The 15,513-nt window shown below is 29.8% G+C and overlaps 2 protein-coding genes across 2 annotated transcripts in view; one reads left to right on the plus strand and one right to left on the minus strand.

The window, feature by feature from the left end:
• The window catches only part of LOC111612661 (nicastrin-like), a 47,915-nt gene extending 39,602 nt beyond the window's left edge, over positions 1 to 8,313 (plus strand). The window contains exons 14-15 of the mRNA XM_023353900.1: positions 1,546 to 1,648; positions 7,322 to 8,313. Of these exons, the coding sequence (XP_023209668.1) occupies positions 1,546 to 1,648; positions 7,322 to 7,527 (309 nt within the window). The 3' untranslated portion in view covers positions 7,528 to 8,313. The remainder of the gene's footprint in view (positions 1 to 1,545; positions 1,649 to 7,321) is intronic.
• Positions 8,314 to 8,539: 226 nt separating this feature from the next.
• On the minus strand, positions 8,540 to 14,369 carry LOC111612662 (epididymal secretory protein E1-like). Its single transcript, XM_023353901.1, has 4 exons — positions 14,230 to 14,369; positions 14,050 to 14,148; positions 8,795 to 8,970; positions 8,540 to 8,724 (listed from the first exon to the last, which is right to left on the minus strand). The coding sequence occupies exons 1-4, from the start codon at positions 14,300 to 14,302 to the stop codon at positions 8,632 to 8,634; spliced, it is 441 nt and encodes a 146-aa protein (XP_023209669.1). The 5' UTR covers positions 14,303 to 14,369; the 3' UTR covers positions 8,540 to 8,631.
• Positions 14,370 to 15,513: the final 1,144 nt, after the last annotated feature.

Consider the following 15,513-nt stretch of genomic DNA (forward strand, 5'->3'; position numbering starts at 1 on the left):
GACTTTTATCCCTATCTTCACTATTCTGCATCAGACTGTTTTTTTTTTTTTTTTTTTTTTTTTTATCACTTCTGTCACCAGACTTCTTGATAGTCAACTCCATGAAATATTTAGACCAACCACCCTGGGTCTATCAACTCTCCAACAGCACCGCACCAATAGTCAACAAGTGTCTCCATTAGATGTAAGACTTAGAATTAATAAACAGGTTTATTTGTAACTGCAGGTGTCTGCCTTGCTTCCATTCACACCACATCTGATAAATCCAGACATTTGTGTATCCCCAATTCAGTAACCTCACATTTGTAAGATCATGTTTATCATGGGCATTTTCACTCTGTCAGAACTGAAGGCTAGTATAGTGTAACATGTCTCCCAGATTCCTTCTGAAATGTTACATGGTTTTACAATTGCTACATTTGGTCAACAGAGGAGGATCCTATTTTGAGCACATACTGTAAATATGTAAAATGTAATTTTATTCTTATAATAAAATTTTGTCCACTTGTCTTATAATTGTCATCTTTTCAGTGTCACATTTTCTCTTGATGAAAATTTCAACTATTTTTTCCCATAAATCTCTTTCCCATGATCTGCATTACATGTGTACTTAGTTTCATTTGATTTGCTTCAGTAGAGCTGGTTCCATGCTTGTGCAAGTACTGTCCAAGTATTTTTAATGTATAAAATACAGGAAATCCTTGTTAATTCAAAATTCAAGGGACAAAATAATCACAACTTCAAATTATTTGAGATTTATGTATTTCTATACAGTATAAAAAATGCCATGTAATTTATTAAGCAAACAGAATATGGCTAATTATACAGGACACTATTTTCATTAATTAATAATAAATAATAATAAAATAAATAAACTGTAAGTAAACAGCATGTAACCGGTGAGAACCTCACAGATTGCCAAATAGGTTTTATAAAAAGTAAAGCAGAATTTCTTGAAATATAGCTCAAATTACTTTTAAAGTGGCTTAAAAAGTTGTAAGTTGCCCAAATCTAGTAGTCTAAAGCCCTACAAATATTTCAATCTGCAACTTGTAGACAAATCATGCAATCTTGAAAGCCAGCCCTATTTTATGAGATAAGAGACAAAACAGTAGTCCACAGATAAGGTAATACTTGAAAATGTGTTATTGTAAAAGCAAAGCCATATTGACAAGATTAGAGTTGTTGTTGGTCTATTTTTCTCTTATGCAGGCACTTTGATCTAATTGAATGAGTTAACATACTCATATTGTAGTCTGGACAAAATTTTCACTTTAAATTTCAAAGTAGCCATATATTGAACTAACCAAATTCCTTAAATCTATATATCCCTAGCCAGGACAAATAGTACAGTTATGAACTAACAGGATTTTGAACTATCTGGGTTTGAATTAACAAGTATTTCCTGAACTATCAGCCATTTTAATTTGAAACAAAAGAAATAATTTATTTTTAACAAAGTTTCTATTAAAGTTTATTAAAATTACATATCATCATTAATTACTGTTTTTAATGTTTTATCTTATTAGATTTTTGATTTTGTAGGAATATGATTACAGATGGATGGCTGGTCCTAATTTAACTGGGGTGTGTGTAAGATCTACTGTCTTTCAGACTCAAGCATTATCACCTGCTTTTGTGTTAAAAGGTATAATTATGTTATATTCACAATTTCTTAAATCTATTTTAAAATAAAATATTTCAAGTACAAAAAATTTTATAATGTATATATAAATAAGTGGGCTGCAATTTGAAAAAAACTTATTTTTGATAACTTGATAACTTGTAGATTTATAAATTCCCACTGTCATCTGTCTGTCCTTTATTAATTTCTAAAATGGAGTTAGATAGATGAAAGTCAAGACCAGATATGGAAAGCTTAGGTGCAAGAGGTCCTGATTAACTATATATGAACTTCTGATGTCATGTTATTTCAATTCAAAAATTTTCTTGAAAGTTGTTAGATAAATGACAAGCATGACTCTATTGTTGTTATCATAAAAAATTATTTTTAATCTTGATATTTTACTTGTGAGATAGTTACAAAAAAAGACAAATATATTAATTAATTAATATTACTCTTTATAAAAGATTTAACTGAACTTTTATTGTGTACAGTTAGTTTTTTTTAATGAGTTTACTTAGTGATTAGAATAAAATTTACAAAATTTTATAGTTTTTACTACTAAATTTAAATAAGCAGATAATTTTTTTTAATAATAATAAATAATATCTATCAAGTAATTGATGACATTTCTTCTGGATGTTGAATTTGATAATGTTTTAAGATCTTTTATTCTTTTAGAAGAAAAATAATGTTAAACTAAATTTATATATAGTTTATTTTTATATCTAATAATGTCGTTAATAATACCATTTTTATAGATATATATTTATTTATTTATTTTTACATCATTTAAGTGTAGGAAAAATNTAACTTTCTGATTTACAAGTTTGTTGTACTTGATTAGTTTTAGAAATATTACATAAATTTTCATTATTAGATTAAACATTTTTCAAAATACTGACATGAATTTTTGATGCCTCCAATAGCTATAAAAAGCATAATTCCATGTCTGATTTGATTATTTTCTTTTTATAGTTAACAGAAAACTAGCAATATATTATATATACTATAACATTTTTATAGATTTAACAAAATAATGTATAAAAATTAAGAAATTTGATAAACTCAAATTGATATATTCTACTTTCCATTTGTTTTGCTTCTTACACTGTGTTTTTAATATTTTAATGATAATTTTAAAAAATCATACAATATCTATGATGTCGGAAGATTAAATTTATAAAAACAATAATATAGTACAGTACATAAGAAAATGTTAGATAAACTTATTTAGTTTTATTTTAAGGAATTTGAACTTTTAGAAAGGGTTTTAGAGGAAGAGAAAACTGTCAGTGGTGGAATACAAATATTGTTCTTCTATCAAAGAATTAAATGTTTAGAAATACTGAAAAGTATCTGCATATATCCGCTTCAATAAATTATATCGTGTTTGTGTTTTATATATAATTTTAAATATGTTACAAGAGTATTTTTACTCTATATTTTCATATATAGTTTTATTATGCTAATAATATTGTCTTTATAAGTAGGGAAATCATTTTAAAATTAAAATCATACAAGTACAATAGAGCATTGATTATCTAAATACCGATCGACCAAAACATCGGTTAACTGAAAGCGTTTCAGTTGGCAAATTCAAATTTCTGCTAGTTCTGTGGAGCTGCAGCACTATCCCCTTCCCTGCCAACCTAAACTGTAGGCCTACTTTAATGTACTGTACAGGTACTACTTTATGTAAGGTATGTACAGTCGACCCCCCTATAACATGGGTTCCTATAGTTTGGATTCCTATATCACGGCGGAAAAATTGCGACAGTATTCATACAAACATGCTAAAAAAACTCCTATAATTCGGTGAAACGTCATCACTGACTCGTGTCGCGACAGGATTGCACAAACCGTTGAGTTTAAATGAGCAGTGGACCTACCAAAAATCATTTATTATTTAACTGCCATTAAAATTATATTTATATTAATGATGTCTCTAAAGTTCAGCGAATTTTTCGCAAAAAAAAATCATTTATCAGGAAGCACGCGAGCGCCATTTGATGACAATCTCCACGACAAAAACAAGCTTAATTAATTTTAATTAAGCAACGGCATAGTCGAATAGTGCACACTCGGTAAGTAATCCTACAATTTTTTGTTTATAGCATAGTTTATATGGATTATTCCCAAAAAAATTATACGTATTTTGGAAATGTTGAGTCGAATTAGTCTAGAATCGATTAATTTTATGGAAGAAACCTTTCAAACAGCTGTAGTCGTGCCAGGTTGTGATTGGCTGGATTCCTAGAAGCTGGATTCATAAAAACAGGAACGTATCTACTGTGTTATAGGGAGGTCGACTGTATTTGTAAGATGTGTGATACAAAATATGTACAGTACAGTTTTGTGTTTAATATATTTTTTTGTAAATGATCAGTTATCCGAACAATCTCAGTCCCAAATTGTTTCAGATAATCAATGCTCTACTGTATAAATTTCAGTTAAAATAATATATTTTTCAATAATTTTTGAATAACTTTAATGTTCAATTTCAATTTTCAATGTTTTGAATAACTTTAATGTTAATTTTTCCAGCTTAAAAATGTTTTGCATTTTATTTCATGCTATTTGTTTATATTGAAATATATTTGAAATAAAATTATGATTTTCATCAATAACTTTTTGTAGTTTTAAAATAAAATTTTAACTTTTTTGTAATTCATAACTTATTGATATTTATTTTTGAGAATTTTTATCTTTAAATATTATAATGAATTAAAATGTATTTTTCTTTTTTTCCATTGGACTTACAACAGATTTTTGTTCTAGAAAGAATGTCCCAGAACTTAAAATTTTTTATGAATCATTTTCATGCTTTATTTTGTACTTTCTGATATTACAGTTCTATATATTATTATACTTGGTTGATTATTATTAATTGAAGAAATATTTAAATTTCAAATTTTAAAGCTGCTTCATTTCATCTTAGCACTTGAGTTCTCATCAAAAAAAATTTATATGAAATGTTACTCTGTTGTTAGTCATTATTTTCTTCATTCTTTTATGAGTTATTTATAATTTTATTTTCAATGTCATTCAGTTTAATTAATCAGCTTTTCTTCACTATTGTGCAAAGAGTAGAATAGATTCTTTTGTAATTATTTTTCAGCTCATTAATTTGCATTGTTATTTTAATTGGTATTTATTAATATCCTCCTATTATTTTACATATATCTTATATCCATCATTTTTTCTATTCTTTTCTTATTTTATTCTTGGATTATATTTCTCTTTATAGATGTTTGTAATTTTGGTTTCATTATATCTTATCATTATTTCTACATTCAGTAAATGCATTTAAATAAATCTGTTTCATTATCAAATTAGTTTCTTTTACATTCACATAATTTGTTGACACTTGAAATATATATATTATTTTATTATTTTTTTTTTTAGCTTATTTACAGAAATAGAAATGATTTAATCTATTATTATCTATAAATTTTGAAGATATAAACAAATGATTATTTTCCCCAAATTAAAGAGGAAAGTGTTATATATATATATTTATAAGCAGCACAGTCATTTTATTTCAAAATCAATAATTTTTTTATGTAATTATTTCTAAACTTAAATAAATTGCTAAACTTTTTTCCATGGATAAGTATCATATTGATAAAATAAAATAATTAATAATAATTCAATTTAAATTAGTGAAATGGTAAGATTTTATAGCATTTATTGGGTTGCAGTTTTTAAATTGCAAACCTTTAGATTCCCAGTATTGTCTATCTGTCCTTCCTTAATCTTGAAAACAGAGTTAGATAGATGATAATTGAGACCAGATATAGAAAACTTAGGAGTTGGAATCCATGATTAACTATATACAAATTTTCACTCAGCAGTGGAAATCATATGATTTTTAAAAAATTAAAATATGGTTAAAAATTGCTAGCTGACATAGTGACAATGTCACAATAACAAAATGATTTTTCTACTGTAAAAACTTTCTGTTTTACTATAATCTATAAATAGAATTTCCTGATGGTTCATAGTTATTTTAATATTTATATGAAATTGTTAAATCATGTAAATACATCTGTGAAAATATCTTAAATATCCTAACCGAGAAGAATGAAGTTGTATTGTAATCATTGCATTCTTTTTAATTGTTGATGATAACTTTCTGATTTACAAGTTTGTTGTACTTGATTAGTTTTAGAAATATTACATAAATTTTCATTATTAGATTAAACATTTTTCAAAATACTGACATGAATTTTTGATGCCTCCAATAGCTATAAAAAGCATAATTCCATGTCTGATTTGATTATTTTCTTTTTATAGTTAACAGAAAACTAGCAATATATTATATATACTATAACATTTTTATAGATTTAACAAAATAATGTATAAAAATTAAGAAATTTGATAAACTCAAATTGATATATTCTACTTTCCATTTGTTTTGCTTCTTACACTGTGTTTTTAATATTTTAATGATAATTTTAAAAAATCATACAATATCTATGATGTCGGAAGATTAAATTTATAAAAACAATAATATAGTACAGTACATAAGAAAATGTTAGATAAACTTATTTAGTTTTATTTTAAGGAATTTGAACTTTTAGAAAGGGTTTTAGAGGAAGAGAAAACTGTCAGTGGTGGAATACAAATATTGTTCTTCTATCAAAGAATTAAATGTTTAGAAATACTGAAAAGTATCTGCATATATCCGCTTCAATAAATTATATCGTGTTTGTGTTTTATATATAATTTTAAATATGTTACAAGAGTATTTATACTTTGTTAATTTGAATTTATACTTGTTAATAAAGAAAATAGCAATTTATAATATAATCAGAATGATTCAGTATCAGATTTCACCCATTCATTATTTAAAACTAATGCAAATGTTTGTTTTTTTATGAACATGTAAATATTACTAAGGCAGTTCTAATAGAAGTGTAACCACTGGATCAGCAAAAACTTTGCTATGCCAGGTGTCTACAAAGAAAAGTCTGATCTGAGTAAACAATGAAATAACACTCAGATCAGGTCATTAAAGAAACATGTTTTTTACATTGTTTTATGATTCTTTAAATGTATTTAATACTGCAAATAATAGTTTATTCTTTCAAAAAATAAATGAAAAAAATTTTTTTTTACAATCTTTATAAATACAATCTGTTTTTACAATCTGTTTGAGGAAAGAAATTTGTGTATAAACTGGTAACATTTACAATAAACAAGGCATTCAATGACAAACTCTACTTCAACTAAACTTAATCAGATATATGAAAATAAGTTTTATAAATTATTTTGAGTGTTTCTTATTTATCAACAAACATTTGTTCATATCATATAACTGGACTATAAAATTTTTCTTTGTTATTAAGTGCTGTATCTATTAGTGTTTTATTTTATAGTCTGTAGCAATATGTAATAGCTCACATATGTAAAATGATTGGGTGATTGAATAATTTTTAATTACCACTTTATAATCTCAAGAAATGTGTTTGTATAATTATGAGGTAAACATATTTTATTTCATCAATGAAAACATTAACTGATTTTCTTTCTTAACTGATTCAATTACATTAACTGATTTTCTTTCTTTTAGAATTAATTAGCAAAGTATGCATTTATTTCTAGTTTCCAGAAAAATTGAACAGAATGAGAATAGACTATATTTAACTGTCCATTCGAATATTAATAATTTTTTAATTTCAATTCTTTCAGATTGGAATTCGAAAGAATATTCTACTTGGACCGAAAGCGTATGGGAAGAGGCATCTGTCTTGATATTTTTACAGCCCAGTCGTGCAAAAGAAGCAGCAACTTTAGTAGCTGGATGCATTATTTCTGTCCTCTCCTTCATTATAGTCTACTTCGCCAACAAGAGGGCTTCCATTCTATTCGGGGCACGAAATTTAGTCAGCTGCTAGGAATACGCCACAAATCATATCGCTTTGTCTGATCTAGGCCACAGAAACACCTCCGTAACACCTATACCCGTCAGTCTATAACCGTTTCGTTCTGTCGAACAACTTAATTCTACGTTTTCAAGCATTTTATACTACAACTTTTTAACGTTAAAATTTCTAAGAAGGGCTCTCTTTCAGTAGTTATCATTTAAAAACTATTCCATCTTAAACGGTTTATAGCCACGTTAAAATTCAGTCAGTTTACGATAGGACCAGCGAATATCTCGAACTTCTGTTGCCTGGATCGGTCGAAGCTTTGTGATTTGTGGTAGACATTATAAGAACGTGTACAGATGTCTAATTGTCCAAAATTTGACATTATATACGTAGGGATTTCTCAGCCACGTCTAGTCACAAAAAAAAGCCTAATTACGGATTTGAATATTCTACATCTCGAAATATCGATACGTTCGTCGGTATTCCGAAATGTGAGAGAAGAATGTAAGTAAAAAAAAAAAATTTAAAAAGCAGATAAAACTAAACCCTCGATCAGCAACTTGATCGTCGAGTCTAGAATGGCACGAAATATATGTATATATTAATAACAGTTATTTATTAATTCATTTCCGGAAATTAAATCGGAGTGGGTCTTCGACCCGAATGTGTATAAAAATTTCTTATCACGCATCATAAAATCGAATTAGATAATATTGGAATGCCGTAAAAAAACTGTTAAGGCGCGATAACTTGTAATATTCTTTTAAATATATGGAATGCACCTTTTAAAATAAAAAAAAATAATAGTAAGGAATAATTTTCCAATTTATAATTATTAATAAATTTTGAAATTTTCTGCTTAGTGAAATTTTATGCTTAGTTTCTCTTGGGAGAAACGAGTCATTTGTCTTCTTTTCGAATTGAATAAAAATAAAATCTTCCTTTTTTCTGAAGTAAGTTTAAGTGTGTAGTCCAGAGGAGGCTTTTGAGATTTTACGTGAATCAGTAAAAACAATGGGTAAATTGTAAAGAAGATTTTTATCGATTTTTGTATAAGTTGTATTACATAAAATCATAACAAGTGGGTCACAATAAAAAATTAATATCTATCGAGACGATCGTAGAATTTCATTTCTGGCTTTTAACTATTTGCACTGGAGCCTTGAAGCAAAGTAATTTATCTCCTTCGCCCGTAATTTCGAAAACTGTCATCGTTTTTAGCTGAAAAAATGTAATTATATAATTATATATATAATAATCTAACAATCGAATTTAAGAATAGTATACTCACAGATGGAAAAAACGGGAGTATATCAAGATCGAATACAAACGTTTGTTTGTCACCTTCAGATACAGGGCACGTGATGTTCCTGCCTTTACAGGCATCCCGATTCAAACCAGGCAAAGGAAGACTTATACCTGATAATTCGGCACCAACCCATAATTGCAGCCAGTCTGAGTTTTGTTCTGAAAAAATATAACCCAATATATAATGCAAGTTTGGTAAATCGTGTAAATTATGAATTTTTTTTTTGGTTGGTATTCTATCATTAACTATATACGAACTTCCGGTTCATGCCGGAAGTCGCGTGATTTCGATTCGAAAAATTTCCCAGAACGGAGTTATATAGATGATCGGCATCACTGTCGTTATCAGGAAAGTATGATGTACTGTACGTAGGCGGTTTTTTTCTTCAACCTCCGATGGTCCATAAAACAGACAAGTATAAACAACAACAATGAATTTATTACCAAAAGTTAGGTACAAACATGGTTACTTTTCGATATAATCACCGTGAAGATTGAGACATTTGCTGTATCTGTATACGAGCTTTGCAATCTCCTCTTCATAGAATGTTGTTTTGAAGATCGTAATTAGTCTCGAACCTCTGCCCTCATAGCCACGTTTTCAGTTCAAGAAAAAGGTGGAAGTCGCTCGGGTCTATACGCTAGGTGTTTAAAAAGTTCCAAGCTGAGTGGAAGTCTTCACAACTTTAATGTGTGAAGACTCATCTCTTTCCACCTAAACATTCTATGAAGAGGGGATTGCAAAACTCGTCCACAGATATGGCAAATGCCTCAATCTTCAGGGTGATTATGTCGAAAAGTAACCATGTTTGTAACTAACTTTTGGTAATAAATTCATTTTGTTGTTTACACTTGTCTTTGTTTTACGCACCATCGGAGGTTGAGAAAACCCGCCCTCGTACAAGGACAAGATACAACTAATTTGAGATGAAGAGCATATATTTTAGATTAAATAAATTAAAAATTGTAGCCTGGCATTGTGACGATGTCACAATAACTTGCTCATTACTAATAGAGTATTTTTTGTTGTTTGCATGTATAATTCTCTACAGAAATTTGACCTGAGGCGTCAAAACAACTTAAAATGGCCTTGATGTGAAGAAATGGTGTTTTAGTATCGGGTAGTTCGATGTAAGGAGTAAGGTAAGTGCGCGATATTTGGCAAATAACATGAAATTTTTACAAAACATACGTGATTGTTGGTCATAAAATTACATCGTGTGAATAAATGTCACTGGAAAGAAACTTTTTACTAAATTTACTACATTTTTTAAGTAAAAGGAATTTGACACGAAACTCATAAATACTTTTAAAGAACAAAAAATTTAAATTTTTGAATTCGATCTGTCTATAAGTTGTATTTAGCCTATCAGAATAGAAACGAGTAGTTAAAGTTAACTCCATTTATTGTAATCACGGATAGTGTTATCGAAATTAACAGGTTTCAAAATGAAGTTAACATTTAAAAAATTTCGCTAATAGCAGTTAGAATGAGATAATCGTCATCGAGTATTTACCGAAGATTGATGATGGTTAATTTTGAAGAAAAAGCTTCAAATTTTATTTTCTTTTGTCTCGCCTTTCTGTGAAATCTGACGCTGATGAGTCATTGTTTACACAGCTGAATGACCTTGAACACAGCTGGAGTTGGATTTCCCGGGGCATTCTCGGGAGGCGATGGGTTTATAGTAGGATGAATACTAGCTGGCCATTAAAAAAATTATAAAAACTATCGGAGGTCGTTTTTGACATCAGAAACTAGCTTTAAATAACTTTACCGAAGAAAAATCCGTGCACTACAACTTTAGAACGATGAATGAAATTTGATATCAAACTCCCATTAAAAAACTATTAAAAAGCAATTAAGCGTGCGTCATTAAAGGTAAATTAAAATCGCGATAAAATTTTTTCGCTCGGGAAAAACGTTTTGAAAAAATTTGGAGACAAAAAACATTCCAAAAATTTCAAAAATGGCCTTAAGGATCGCATTTTATGTAACGCTATGTAACTTGCCCGAGATAACTCGGGAACACTTAAATTGTATTGTATTCAGCACTACGCATTTTCTCTTTAGTGTTGATTATAAAAACTATTTTTTCCGTGAATATTCCGAAGAATGCTTCTGCTCTTTTGGTGAATTTGAAGTTTTTCGAAAAAATAATGATTAATTATAATCTTTTAAGGAAATACAGGATATACTGTTTAAAGATGGAAAGTAAAGATAAGACTATTGTTAGACAGCCGAACGGTTAAGGTGGCAGGCAGCCTACCGCTTCGGGGAACCCGAGGTCGAAACATCCAGATTTTTCGTGGGTGATTCGTCCGGATATGTCGGGTAAAGTCCCTCATCCGGCCGAATCCATAATGGGCTTGCAAAAATGGAATTACGGCAACGCGATAAGTGGGTGAACTGCCAAGGGGAAGACTTTTTTATTTTTAACTCTCTCCGCCTTATGGGCACTAAGAGGGCCTCTTTTTGCAGGCGCATTATGGGTTCCGCCAGGCCTACAATGGGGCCGCTGGGTGGTGAGAGACGGGGCCCGACATATCCGAGCGGACCATCCCCGAAAAATTCCTGGGGATTTTTCGACCCGTTCTGATTCGAACCCGGGTCCCCCAGAGCGGTAGGCTGCCACCTTGACCGCTCGGCCATCCGGCCGCTGAGGGGAAAGACTATCATTGGAAAACTAGCTCCTACTTAAGTGTTACTAACGTGAATAAAACCCGAAAAACTTCACGTGACCAGCCCGTTGGCAAAGCACAAACCAGTGTTCAGTGGTTTTATCCACTCGGATACTGATCAGTTTTGCTAAACAGAGGTCCTCTTAATGCCCACAGGACGGAGAGAGTTAAAATAAGGCCATTGCTAAAATAAGCTGATTTATTTTTATTCTTATATTTATTACAAAAATTACATTTGGAAAAAATGTATACGCTGAAGACATGTAAGCGTTTGTGTGAAGTAGGGTAAGATTTGGCAATATGGTGATATATTTTGGTCTTGACTGAAATGCTGAATTATGCCTAACATGAATGAAAAGTGATATTATCTATTGAAAGGCTTTATGTTTGGCGTAGCATAACACATTATTTTTTTGATGTAACACATATATGGTATAAATACTATAAACCACAAATAATTTATTAGTCAGAATCTGGTAATTTGATGACAGGTAGCGATATTGTAGCTATGATTTAGCAATGTAGTGATATTTGAAATAACTTACTAGTTTTCTATAAAAACATTTACATTTATATATATATATATATATATTTTTTTTTTTTGCATATTTGGCTAGCTGTTATCAGATCTCTTGCTTGTACTCGTATTTGTGTCACACATGAATAAGTCTTCGTTTGTGGTGATACATAACATGCTTGTTTTGATAATCTGGTGTTATTACATACATACAAAGGAACTATAACACACTACTCATGATTCCATGGGAACATAATCAGCGTCTTTCGTATTTCACAGCATGATAACAGGGAAAATTCATTTGAAGACCTATGGTCTCAGAAACTCATCAAGGCAAAAATCAGTAAAAAAAAAAAAAAGGCCAGAAGCTATAGAATTAGCAGCAATGATACTATCGCCATCATCTTAACGATATGCTCATACCGCATTAACGGCCAAAAATTTTAAATAGTTTTCCCGCTACCTGTAGTACAAATCTAACTCGTTATATATGATGATTCTTTATGAAAACATTATCGCCAAATTACCGATCCTTATCGTATAGTTTATATATATCATCGATTCCATTAAGGCTGATTATATCCTCATTAAGGCATTAATTAATTAAGAGAACCTGTTTAGCAAGGCCGAGTGGATAAAACCACTTAACACTGGTTTGTGCTTTGCCAACGGGCTGGTCACGTGGAGTTTTCCAGGTTTTATTCACGTTAGTAACACCTAAGTAGGAGCTAGTTTCCCAATGATAGTCTTCCCCCTCGGCAGATCGCCCACTTATCGCGTTGCCGTAATTCCATTTCTCTTTGGTCATTTTATATTGTATTTTATAAAATAAATTTAAATATAAAAAGTTTTATTAATATTCAGCGATTTTCTCTATCAAATGCATTAAATTTAATTAAAACACCCGTTATATCAAATAATAAAGATTGATTAATTGAAATAATTTAATTAAGGAATGGCAAATCTTAGAATGCAGCAATTTGCTGGACCGAAATGAAATTACAGTAGAGCGTCGATTATCCTAATCAATTGGGGACGGGTTGTTCGAAAGATCTGTGTTTCGGATAACCGATTACGTACGAAAAAATATATTAATTTATCCCATCTTGACATTTTTCTTCGTTGCGTGTCGCTTCGCGTTGAATTTTCGTCCATGTTAAGCCTAACGAAGACTATTATATTGTTAAAAATTATTTTTTTATTTTGTACAAACAAAATAAATATATTGAAAAATATAAAAACAATAAAAAATTATACTTCAGAAGTTAATTTAGTATCAAAAACGTAAAATATTTGAGTAGCCCAAGACATAGCCAAAGATTGCAGCGCCACAGCACTGGCGAAAATTTAAATTTGCCGACGAATTCTTTCGGATGATTGACTTTCGGATAATCGACGCTCTACTGTAATTTAATTAGTTTTAAACAAAATTTCTTTGAATAATTTTAAAAATTCACAATGACTTTAAAATTTTATGCTCCATACATCGGAAAGCAGTTATTTCTACAATGTTTTCTAACTAATTTTCATTCTTATTTTTATTTTATTTTACTCTTTAAATATCCGGAACAAGGATGTTCCAGTCGAGCGAAACGATATTGACTTAGATTAAATTTTATAATAGAACTTCTCTCTCAACTTATTCACTTCAAACCGACGCAGAATATTGAATAATAGACCAATTATTGTATGTAATTATGGGAATTTCTTTCTCATATAAGCCTATTTTAATTGAATAACTAAAAACGAGATGTTTGATTTATTGAGTTTGTTCTAAAGTCTTTTAAGTTTTTAAGCTATAAACTAAGCTTATTTTATATCAGAAACACTTGTTGATGAAATAATAGAAGATACAGATTCCATAACGTGTATAAACCCAAAATTTTTAGCACTCAGTTATATCGCGCTTTTTTTTTTTTCTTTTCTTCTCCAGACAAGCGCGATATAACGACGGACTACTGTATTCTTAATTACATTTGTAATCAGACCAGATCTCTACTTATAAAAAAAAGTTCTACCGATAATATAAAATTACTTACTTGATATAAAATCTGCTTCTATGTGGATAGATTTTCCTTTGATTGCTTTGCAAGGTTCTTCTTCACAAGGAGTTACCCTGACTGCGGTAACGTTGCCTCCTGTTGGTTAACAGCAATACGTTTAATTTTCAAAATGATGCCCAAAAAAAAGGCCTTCGAGACAGATATAGAAATACCTACCGCAAGAATCAAATTTGATAGTTTTACACGAAACGTATCCAACGCACCACAAGAGCCATAAAGCTAACAACATTTCGAATCTGTCTTCTATTACTTTGTTTTACTACACATACATTCCCGGCTTTTTATATATTCCGGTCGCGAGTTTCTACTCTCGAATTAGTCACCTTACAGAAAAAGTAGTTTTACGTGTAACCAATAGCCGATCACCTTGCTCATTCTGGTTATCATTCTCACATTTATCATCTCGTGCTCGGGAAAGCATATAGAACTACAACATATTACGACTCTACAGGTTAAAGGTCGTTCGTTCCTCTTCAATTCTCATTCTTACTCTCCGATTCCATTGAAAAGCGTCCAGATTCGACTCGTACGTTCGCTTTCGCTAATTATAGTAATCATATAATAAGGTCTATGAAGCTTTTATATAATTTATGTTCTGGAACTAACCTCCACGATACACTAAGACCTTCTCTGATTCGCTTGATGAGTTTACGTCAATGCGAAGGATTCGAAATAAAATTGTACTGTATTTTGCGAATGAATTTATTCAAATAATTTAAATGTTTTTGTATTAAATTTTTGATTTTTTAAAATTACTAACATCAGTATAGAGTCAACATTATATATAATGTAACATGGGCCAGCTAGAGGTTTTGCGGGGTGCAGGAAAAAGTTACTAGAGAGGCCCAAAAATATTTGCAAAAAAATTTTTTTTAACCGAAAAATCATACAATTTTATTAATTAAATATAAATTTACAAACTATCAAATTTCCTTAGAAATTTTAAAATGCGGGGCCCCTCCGAGGCTCTAAAAACCGATATCTGAGCAGGCCCTGCTTATATGGAATCAATATATTCTACACAAACGGATTTGCAAAATTTATACTCGACAGTGTATAAAATTACCGATTTAATTATTTATATATTTATTAATGTATTTGTTTTTAAAGTAAGTCACAAACTTGTTTATTAAAATAAATTTTCGACTTTTACAAAACAGATATAAAGTAAATTATCGATTGTTTCATTCAAAATACTCGTTATGCCATTTCTCAAAACTTCATTCTTGTGGAGAAAGGCGGAATTAATTGGCGACCTTTAAAACTAAAATCTTTTCTGGGAAATGTTGTAAACAATAACATACAATGGAAAATATCAGTTGATAATAAAAGAAATTCAAACACAAAAAATAACGATATACTATATATAAGACATACTATTAGAAAGGTAATCTAAATGTAACCTTTCTAATAGTACCTTCAACAGTACTTAATGGCAAC

Source organism: Centruroides sculpturatus, unplaced genomic scaffold, assembly GCF_000671375.1.
Source record: "Centruroides sculpturatus isolate CEXI.00-Female unplaced genomic scaffold, Cexi_2.0 scaffold1492, whole genome shotgun sequence".
Classification (NCBI taxonomy): Eukaryota; Metazoa; Arthropoda; class Arachnida; order Scorpiones; family Buthidae; genus Centruroides; species Centruroides sculpturatus.

Bases quoted from the DNA above. Each gene is read 5' to 3' on its own strand.
- LOC111612662 (XM_023353901.1), bottom strand. From the start codon at position 14,302: ATGTTGTTAGCTTTATGGCTCTTGTGGTGCGTTGGATACGTTTCGTGT. The intron at 8,971-14,049 runs GTAAGTAATTTT...ATATTTTTTCAG, and splicing joins AGAAGCAGATTTTATATCAA to AACAAAACTCAGACTGGCTG. The intron at 8,725-8,794 runs GTGAGTATACTA...ACATTTTTTCAG, and splicing joins TACTCCCGTTTTTTCCATCT to CTAAAAACGATGACAGTTTT.